This window comes from Motacilla alba, chromosome 6 (assembly GCF_015832195.1).
Source record: "Motacilla alba alba isolate MOTALB_02 chromosome 6, Motacilla_alba_V1.0_pri, whole genome shotgun sequence".
NCBI classification, from domain to species: Eukaryota; Metazoa; Chordata; class Aves; order Passeriformes; family Motacillidae; genus Motacilla; species Motacilla alba.
This window is the reverse complement of record NC_052021.1, coordinates 15201026-15211525: the sequence shown is the minus strand read 5'-3', so window position 1 is coordinate 15211525 and position 10500 is coordinate 15201026. Positions and strand designations below refer to the sequence as shown.

Genomic DNA, 10500 nt, shown 5'->3' with positions numbered 1-10500 from the left:
GGCGCGGTCGGCGGGGCGGGCCGGGGCCGGCGGGCGGGCCGAGGGGAGCGGAGCGCGCCGCACGCCGCCCAGCGCGAAGATGGCAGCGGGGGAGCCGCAAGCCAAGAAGCTCAAGCTGGAGCAGAAGCAGCTGAGGTAACGGGCTCCGGGACGGACTCCGCTTCGCGAGCAACCGCTGCGGGTGCCGGGGGGTGGCCGGTGCTGCCCCCGGCGGAGGGCGAGACACGTGCCGCCGCCGCGCTGCGGTCGGACTCCGCCGGCAGGGTCCCGCCGCGCCGGGCTGTGCTCGGCCGGGCTGCGCGCGGCGCGTGCGGGCGGCCCCGCCGCGGCACCGGCCGCACGTGGAGGCGGCGGCGGGGCCGTCCCGCCGCGCTGCCCCGGCTCCTGCGGCGGTACCGCTGCCCGGGCCCGGCGGGTGCCGCACTGGGCTCCCCGCAGCCGAGGCAGGGGCGGGTGGGCGGCGCGGGGGTCGCGCTGCGCCCTGGGGTCGGGTCGGTCGGTGCGAATGAGCTGCTGAGCATCTGGATGGGGTGCGGTGAAACGGAACGCTGCCCGCAACGCTGGCCCCGTAGTAGAGCACAGCTGGGGTTGTCGTTGTCATTGCTTCTGCCTTCCCTTTGAAAGCAGCCTCTCAAAAATGCCCCGATTACTACTCGTGCGAGGGTATTTGAAAAGCAGCCTCTCAAAAATGCCCCGATTAATACTCGTGCGAGGGTCTCTCGTTTGACAGAAAACTGAAAATCCGCATTAACTGTTAATTTTTTTTAAGACAAACCGTATATTTAAAAATATTTCCATTTTGAAATTATCTCTGTGATTTGCTATACTTCCTCATTTCTGTGATTACAGAACTGAATCCCATCTGAATGATGGCCTGCACAGACATAAGTAATTTATTTTTAAATGTCATAGCAGAAGAATGTAAGGTTTCTCAATGGAGAGTGTACAGTCAAAATGAGAACTCTGAGTACTGAGAGCTGTAGAGCAGTTGTTTTGTTTGTTTGTATTTTTTGTACAATTTCAAGTTTGTTTTCTCAGGATTATTCAGATAGGAATATAATTGTAAGATAGCTGACTTTCTTCCAAATGTTCAGTGTATGAAGAGAATTAATGGCATCAGCCTTGAAAGGTCCAAAATTATCTTGGCACTAACTGATAACTAATAACTCACTCAAATATAGCATAAAGGGGATGTACTTTAGTACTGAGATGAGAACAGTCTTTTTTGGTACTGATGTCCTTATTGAAAGAGCTAATCCTATTAAATTTGTCAAAGTCAGGGTACTTGCTTCTTCAGCAGCCAAGTGACTTTTTAAGTGTAATAATGGTTGACAAGCTCAGTTGCAGATAGTAGAAGAGGAAAGATGTAGCTGAGCTCTGAAAGCAAATAAATGGCAGACAGCAAGATAAGGTTGTAGTCAAAAAGCAACAGTTATCTCCATGGCCCTTAAAGCAAGATGAGGCGAGAAACTGGCAGCTGCAATGTTTCTGTTTATAAAGTTTATTAGAGGAAACAGCATTTTAAGATGAAACATGAGAAATATTTAAAATTTGAGAATATTATTGGTGTACTGAGTTAAAAATTTAAGGGTTGTTTGCAGTGGAATGAAAGGCAGTGGTGACATGCTCTGGTAACGACTGACTAAACTGCAAATACTACTTCTGTAAGGTATGACAGATAAAACATGAGGAATGTTGTTAGAACTTGCATATGCTAATTCTGTTGCAAGTTATTTCAAGCCAAAGTATAAATAGGCCCCAGCTCTGTTTCATAAGAGGAGAAATGCCGTAATTAACTGGTGATCAAATAAAGTTAATGTGTGCTGTTTGCCACAGGTTGAACTCATGAAGCAGTTGGTGGTCGGACTAGATTTAGCAGACCTCAACACAAATTTGAGCGTAGTGGCAAGAATGTGTTTGGCTGAGTGCTGTTGTGAGACTTAAAAGCCACTGGAGAAGGTACCAGACTGGTTGAGGTTCCATGACTTGGCTGTATTTGTAATGAGATTCAGTTGCTAATGCAAAGCACTGCTAGATATGCTTGGAAACGGTTCCTCTATAGATTAGAAAAGAAGTGAAAAATCACTTAAAAATTTTGGAGCTCAATAACATCGTACTTGTTATACCAAGAATTTGAGGAGATTATAGACAATGATTCCTTCTCAACATGTAGGTTTGAGGCTCTCCAGTCTCTTCAGAAGACCATGTCTAATGGATTCAACAAGGGTGGTTGTACCATATTTATTCTCCCATATGATATCAACCTTAACCCTTCCTGTGATTACCATGAAAACTATTTTAGTATAAAAAGTTACATTAAAAAATAATTCTGCCATGCAATACAAGCCATACCTCATCAACAATAGCAATTTTTTCCTTTCCCTGTTTTCTTTTTTTTTTTTTTTTGTCATAATTTTCTCTCTCAAAATGGCTTCATAGAGGTTTCGTGGATACATTTTTAGACCCTTTTGATCTTTTTAGACAAAGGAAAGCCAATATTGCTCCCTCATGAGGTAGGCAGAGCTGACTGGGTTCAGGAAGATACACTTGTTTGAAAGCAGTATAGGATGGCTGGCTTTTGCCACCCAGTGAGCAGCACAAAGCCCGAGACCCAAACTGGCATTCCCAGCTCAACAATGTGTTGTGCTGACATTCATCTGCTGGGCGGCAGGTTTTGCATTGTCTTTATTGATGCTTGCAAATCCTCACTACAAACCAACGGGCTTTAGGCAAGGCCATTAATGTGTGCTGCCTTGTTTTGGGCTTCTGACTGCATCTCTGCTGTGTGAAGTAGAATATCATTGTACATGTGTGAACCGCACTGTTTGAACAGAAAATGGGTTTACAAAACTGCAAATGGCTTGTCATGGAGTGGTAGCATCAACTTACTAGAAACATCATGAGGTGTTACTTTAGAGGAGAATTACTAAGGATTTGTGTCCTTTTATATTCGGTTTTGTTAGAGAAGTCTGTGAAAACCACAAGCAGATTCTGTTAACAGCCTGGTACAGTTAGGAAAAAATTTGGACGTTTTCTGTAGAAATGTTTGAACTTATACGTACGTGTCTGTACAGAAATAGGCATGTTCATTTTTTCCTTCTGCACACAAACTTGTCAAGTCCCTTGTGCTGCATTATGACCTTCTGGCTGTTCTGCAGCTGCTGTATTGATTGAATAGTCATGACGTGGCTAGTTGTTTGAACAAATCAGTTTATCTAGAAGACAATGTAAGCATTGAGTTTGGCAAATAGTTCATACTAAAAGTAAAAAGTACAGTATTCTTTCTATTCTGCTATTAGACGTCTCTTCATTTTAAGAATAAATTGTCAAATACTCTGTGAATAATTGTTATCAAAAGCAGTCCTTTGTCATTACTGTTCCGCTAGATTTTAGAAAGCTTGGTACTAGTGGCTGTAAAAATAATGCTCATTTCATGCATTTTAAATTTTTTAATAAGCTGACTTTTAATTTAGTTTATTCCTGCATCAACTCTTTATAAATGAAAGAAGATTCTGAATATTTTAAGTTAGCTGGGACTAACCTTTCAGTTAGAATTTAGTAAATAATTTTTCTTTCTGTTTTATCTCTTGGTTTGGGTTTGGTTTTTTTTGTTTGTTTGTTTTTTAATTTCACCTTGCTCTCCATTTATATTGATTTTGGTTTTTGTCTTTATGGCTTATAGTTTTCTTAATTTCCTATTACTTATATCTGCAAATACAGGTAACGTTTTCCATGTTGGTACTTGTAATGTCCTCAGGTCAAAGAAAGATCTGAAACCCAAGCACTTTGCTGCATTTGTTCCAGAATTAAAGCAATTGACTTTTTCTTCAGATGAATATTTAGTCCGCTTTAGAAATCAGATAAATACCCTTGAGGACACTAGCAACAGATGTTGCTAATTTTATTTAGGATGTAACAGCAGTTACCTTCCCTTCCAGGCTGTGTTGACTGAAATACATCCAAAACCGGAATAACTTGCAGCATGGAAACTCCTGTGCTCTTACAGTGCAGGCATTGGTTTCCATTGTTCAGATGTGTAACTCTCGAATTACTGTTGTCAAGTGTCTTCACCTGGCCTTTGATGTAATCCTCTGGGATTTTGCACAGCATGTGTCATGTTTCCACAATTTTGTGTTCTGCTTTTGGGAAAGCTTGCTGTGGTGTTTCATCCTTTTAATTGAAGTAATTCCTTGCTTTCTTGTACGGAGCATGTAACCTGAGGACAAGGAGGTTTGTGGGAAGGCTCTTTGTTCTCTGGACCACAGGCTCTCTTTCCTTACTGAGGCAGCCCACCTGGCCGGCAGAGTCACACCCACAGCAGTAGCTTATACATGACAGCCTTGGCCAATACCCGGCAGAAAGGTGCAGCTCTGCCTTGCTGGGAAAAGTCCTTGCCTCCCTTAAGTCACTGGGACTAGTCCTGTCCCTGAGGCTGCTTGCAAGCTGGATTACCTGGGAGAGAAGAGCCAGTGCGAATAGGCCTATTTCATCTTGAAATTGTGTTTTCCTGAGATCTGAGTTCCTTCTTTTTCAACTAAAGGAACAGTTTGTGTAGGGTTACTTACCTCATTGGATCTACTAATATTGCTTAAGAAAAGATGAGGAAGATGCCCAGGAAAGAGACTTGAATGAATGTAGAATAAGCTGACTATGGTGTTAGTGTAGCAATGTGAAATTCTGTAGCACAAGACCTTGGCTTACTCTGCTGTTGCTAAGGTATATTTCATGTGGAAATCTTGGAAGCAAAATTCTGGCTTGTGATACAAGGCTGTGATATTGAATTTTAGTAGTTACTTACACAGGCATGGTACACAAATATTTCACAAAAGCAGTTTCAGAAGCAGGGAATGGGTTGCTATCTAAAGGTCATTAATTACTATTTGCTGACAGTGTATTGGAAAACCTTATCTTCTTGAAAAAAGTAAATTGAACTTGCAGATACAATGTGAACACAATGTTTTTTTCAAGGCTGTTCATTTTTTATTTACATAAATTGATTCTTAAAAATTTATTATTCATATAATGTATAATAGTAGTACAAAATAGTATTATTTATATAATATCAATGCATTTTGTGTGAATAAGAGAAGTTTTTGGGTATTACTCAGATTTCAGGGAAGGGAAAGGGATTTTTTTCCATTTTGAACTGTAATAATTTCCATAATGATTATTTGACCGCAGTCAAAGCTGTTCTGCACTTGAAGGATATGTTAAGATAAAGCTACTTGCTGGCTTTATGCTACCTTGGGACTTCATTTACAGTGAAAGATTGTTGTGGGGTTTTCTTCCTTGTACATTCAGTGGTACAAAGCAGTTGTAACTGTTTCAAGGCTTATTTGATTAGAATAAAATAGAAGAAAGTGTAGATGTCTGCAATATGTTGAAGAGTTAGCAGATTTATAGACTTTGCTTTTACAGCTGAACACTCTGTGAAGCTACATGAAAAGAATTGGTATGATGTTACAAAATTTTTAAAATAATAAAAGATTTTTAATACTTTGCAAGTAGAACTCATACAAGCTAAAAATGTATCCTATTTTATGTTGCAAGATATTAAATTCTCTCTGTGGAAAAGCTTCCAAAACAACTGTTATAAAAGAAGATATTTGCAAGCTCTGTAAAATGCTGTTACTGAAAGAGAATTTGTGGACTTGCTGCTCACTAGTCCCATTTTATAATGTCTGCTGGGGCTATTACATAAAAGATCAGCCTTCTGTCTTGCAAACAGATGGGCAGCTTATCTAAGATCAACCTTACTTTTGTACTTTGAAGAAATTGGGTGAAAATATGGGAGTTAATAGAGAACTTTTTGTTTATATATTGCAAACTGGAAGATTTATATCAAATGTTTGTGATGTAAAACATAACACATTAGTCCAAGGCTAAGGCCTAGATTGCCTATCTCTTGGATACACAAGTTACAAATATGTAATATGTAGAGTTTCATGGATTACTTTACTAAAGTACAATTTTAAATGTTCTCATATGCCTGCCTGTTATTTTATCAGGTAGGGGAAGAGTTCATTTTGAATTCATAGTGTGCTTGAAAGGAAACATTTTAGTGAAATAAACCAAGGAAGTTGTTTATGTGTAGAGAAACTTACATGGTCATGAAGATTTCTCTCTTGTATAGTAACAACAGGAGTCAAGAAATTGTGGCTAGACATTATATATTTTTAGATACAAAAGCTGTAAATTCCGTGTTTCCCTCAGGGATTTCTGAAGCCAGACCACATGTGAAGGCAAGGTCAGCTGCCCCATGTGAGCAGAAGGAGTTTGGAAGGTCAGGGGTCAGGAAGGCTGAGCAAACTCAGACCTGCACATACATGGTGGGACTGCAAGTTGAACTTGGGGCACAAGCATTAAGTTCATCTCTGAATGACCATAAGTCATAACTGGCCATTTTCCCAGGAATACTCTGGTTGCTGTTTCTCCACTTACTTAGGCTAGGGTTAGGTCTGGATGTCTAGCAGCTCCCTGCAAATGACGAAAAGCCCAGTGATAAGTGGTAGTAGGGGTAGGTGGTGTCTCGAAGATGTCAGTAGCAGTAGAACCTGGGCGTATGTGATAGCACAGCCAAGATGATTGGGCACGGGGAAGAGCTGGAAGCTTATCAAGTGCTATTGACTGCTGTTGAGGTGTCATACATGCTGTTCCATGAAGAGATGTTAATATTTTTAGAGAAAATATGCTCAGGTGGTAAAATTTAGAAACATTTGATGGTACCTCATTTGGCCTCTGACTCTGTAGCTTACTATTCATATTATGCACCTGTATGTTTCAAATTACTGTAAATGTAGTTCATGTTGAAGTATTATATCTATTTTTCTTTACATATCTTTATGTGCTTGTTAAAATCAGGCAATTATTTGTGAGGGAATCTACGACTAGATTTTAAAAAAAAATGTTTTTAATATTCTGAATACAGTGATAGAACGAAGAAGCCAGCTGCATTCTATAGTTATATACAATAACAAGTTATGTAGCTATTACTGTTTGCTGGTGATGGGATCCTCCTCCCCCACCTTCTTGGTTACAAAACAGAGGTTTGGCTATTAAGCACTGAAACTGTAAAACTGGACATAATAAATTGTTTAACATGAATCAGGGGATGCAACCATTATGTATCTATGTATTTGCATTTCGACAGAGCTCAAATTCCTCCCTCAGGATTTGAGGACCTCTTACACATTGTGTTGCAATAACAGAAAGAGGATGAATGTGTTTCCTACTCTTATTTGACTTCTCAGGACCTCTGACACGTTTCAATAATGAGAATTTTGTGACGAGTTCAATAAGTGGTGATTATTTTTTCAGTGCCTGATTTAGAGAACCTAGGAGATTTGTCCTACATCAGGTATTGAGCATAATTTTTTCTGTTATTTTCATGTGACAATGCAGGTCCTTGACCTTCATCAATGTGTCATAACTCCTCTGAGACCCCAAAATCAGAAATAGATGGAAAGTTTGGCTTTAATTTTTCTGAGTACAGTATTCCCATTTTGTAGATGGAAAGGAAGGGAAACTTTGGACTAATAACCACAGGATTATGAAGTTGTGAAGTTTAAATATTTAGTTAGAGGTGACACAGCAGTACTTAACAACGTGGGATTAATTTTTGGCAAAAACAACCTATTGGCTTCAGTTTCATGAATCAGTGCTTCTGGTGCTAGTAAGTTAACAAAGTAAGTGCCAAATCTGCACAATGTGGCAGTAACTTTGACAGCCAAATGAGGAGTGATAGGAAACTGGCTTTAGCGAGGTTTTCCCTTTCTGATACGGCAGTTCTGCCAGTGTCAGGCGAATAAGAAAAGGGAGTAAGCAATGCCGGGCTGCCCTTTTCTTCCCGTGTTTCCAGTCGTGTCCTCTGGCCGCCTGGGCAGCCGGAGCGCTGCGTTCCACAGGTGGCTGCCAGGCAGCCCGGAAAGAGGCGATGTGCTCCGGGGGCTCGGCAGCCCGGCCCCGCGCCCGGCGGCCGCCGCCTGCGGAGGAAGCCGGGCTCTGCAGATCACCCGGGACGGCTTCGCGTCTGACCCAACGCACAGTTAAAGAAAAAGATTGAAAACGCCTTCGTGTCGAGGGTGTAGCGATCGTGTGTCGGGGCGGGCGTCAGCCCGCGGCCAGGACAGAGCGGGGGCGGGGGGTCCCCTCGGTTCCCACGGCCCCGTGACACCCAAGGGGCAGCGCTGCCAGGGGCTCCGCTGGCCATCTTTACTGTGGGCGGTGCGGCTCGAGCCCCGCACCTCTGCGGGGCTACCGCCGCTAAACTTTTTTTTTTTTTTTTTTTTCTCGGCCGGTTGTCACTGCCTCCCACACGCGCCGCCGGGGCTCGCGGAGGGGACGGCAGCAGCCGGAGCGATGTGGGAAGCGCGCGCTCTCCGCCCGTACCAAAGATGGCGGCCGAGGAGCCGGGGGGTGCCGGGCGAGCGGCCCCGCTCGGTACCGGGCGCTGCCGAACCGGGGCGCGGGGCCCGTCGGCAGCGCCCCGCGGCTCCTCGCGCCGCGCGGCCGCCGCGCTGGGCCCGGGCCCGCCCCCCGGCCGCCCGGCCAATGGCGGGACGCGCGAGCGGGCGGGGCGGGGCGCGCGGTGGGCCGGCCGAGCGCTGCCCGGCGCTCAGTCGCGGTTGAGGCGCGGGCGCCGGGCGGAGAGGGGACGGTGCCGCTGTCAGGGGACTGCCGCGGGCGGCCGGGCGGGCGTGGAGCCATGGCCACTCTCAGGTAATGTCGAGCCCCCGCGCAGCGCCCGCAGCACAGCTCCGCATCCCGGGGGAAGGGGCGGCGGGTGCTGATGCACTCCCGCTGGCGGGGCGGAGGCGCCCGGCGCGATGCTCCGCCGCAGCAGGGCTCTTCTCCCCGCTGTGTAATCAGGGTGCGGGGCAGCGCGGCTTCGTCCCATCCCTCTCCCTCTGCCGCGAGTTGGTTTGGTGGCCGCACGCCCGGTCCCCTGGAGCGAGGAAGGAAGGAGAGCTGTGCCGGTGCCCCGGCGGCCCCTCAGCCCGGTGGGGACGGCGCTCCCGGGGCGCCGCCTTGGCTTCTCGCGGGCAGGTGGGCGCGCCCGGCCGGGACTCCCGGCGGCGCTGGGCGATGCCGGTGCCCAGCGGCATCGGGAGCGAGAGCCCCGAGCATCGCCGGGCCGGGCCCGCAGGTGATCCGCGGGGCGGTGGCCGGGGGCTGCGTGCGGCGTCGCTCGGCGGCGGTGCCGCTGTCACAGGTAGCGCCTGGGCGTGGGCGGCGGCCGCCCGCCGCGGGGTGCCGCCCGTGGGCGTGGGGCGATGCGTGTCGAGGGGCTCCGGCAGCAGCTGTGGAACCTTAAACCCTCGCTGTAGCTTGCCGTGACTGGAACTAGATCTTAAAAGAATCGCTAATAACGAGAAGCAGGGTCTTAATAGTGGGCTGGGCTCCTGGCAGTATGTTGGAACTGCGGTGATATCAGCCTGTCAGCGAAACCCGGAGAATGACAAACCCCCGTAACTAACATTCAGTGAAAGGAGTTATAGGGAATAGTTTTTCTCCCCCAAACACTTCATCTCAAGATGGGGTTGTATTGTGAGGTAAATCGGTAACCTTTGATCGGGCCTTTGGCTGCTAAAGAAATGCCTAATAATTATCAAATTGCCTTGATAATTCAAGGCAATTCTCCCATCTCTTCTCTCCACCTCCAAACTCTGTGTATCAGGTTTCACTTGCACTGTTTGTTTTTTTACCGAGACGGTAACTTTGAAATTGCAATAGTATCTCACTGTTGGGGCTTGTGAAGTTAGCGCAGCTGTGTGAGGAGCTGGGTAGTGGTGGAACAGTTTTTTCTGCCGCAGCCTTGCTTACATAAGGCCAAAGCTTTTAGGCTTGTTTTCAAAGTTGGAGCCTGTGAGTGTGTCACTTTAGAACAGTACGAAAGTTTCATAATAAATGAAATCTTCACTGAAGATGTTCCTCTAAGTCAGTATGTAAATATGTAACTGCTTAGCCAAATATTGTCTTTGCTTAAGACCCACGTCAGGAAAGCATGTGAGCAGTCCTGCAGGCACCTTGTATGTTTAAGGTCTATATGGTAAAGTGATTTGCTGACCAGTGATGCAAGAAAATTGTCTGAACTCTGGAAGCATGGAATAATAGTTCTAAGGTATTTTTGTGTTAGTTGAGTTACTTACTGTTCTAAGTATCATCCTAATTGTAGTGATGTTACATGGGTTTGTGGGGTGAGAGAAGGATGCTCTTAGTTGAGAGCTTGTAGATAGTCAAGTGCTATAAATCTGGTACTATTGCTGTTTTGCTTTAACTACACATATAAGTAACTTTTGGTAAGTTCAAATCTTATGTTATGTGGGGTTTTAAACTGAAATGGATGTGTTGAGGTCAGGCTTTAAAACATGCCTTGTTTTGTCTTACTTTAAAGGGCATAGCGAAACCCTTTAGAAATACTAATATTTTGGATCTTACAAGACCATGTCTTAAATTTGTAAAAGGAAGATTAGGCACATAGCGTGCTGCCATGCAATTGCA

General features: G+C 45.3%; 1 protein-coding gene across 2 annotated transcripts in view; it reads left to right on the top strand.

The window, feature by feature from the left end:
• The first annotated feature begins 2 nt into the window (after window positions 1–2).
• Window positions 3–10500, top strand: part of ADK (adenosine kinase) — a 271173-nt gene continuing 260675 nt past the window's right edge. The window contains exon 1 of one of the 2 annotated variants that reach the window (XM_038141147.1): window positions 3–135. In XM_038141147.1, coding sequence (XP_037997075.1) covers window positions 80–135 — 56 coding nt within the window. In that variant the 5' untranslated portion in view covers window positions 3–79. Of the gene's footprint in view, window positions 136–8593; window positions 8719–10500 lie in introns of those variants that run through there. The other variant, XM_038141148.1, reaches the window with a different exon arrangement.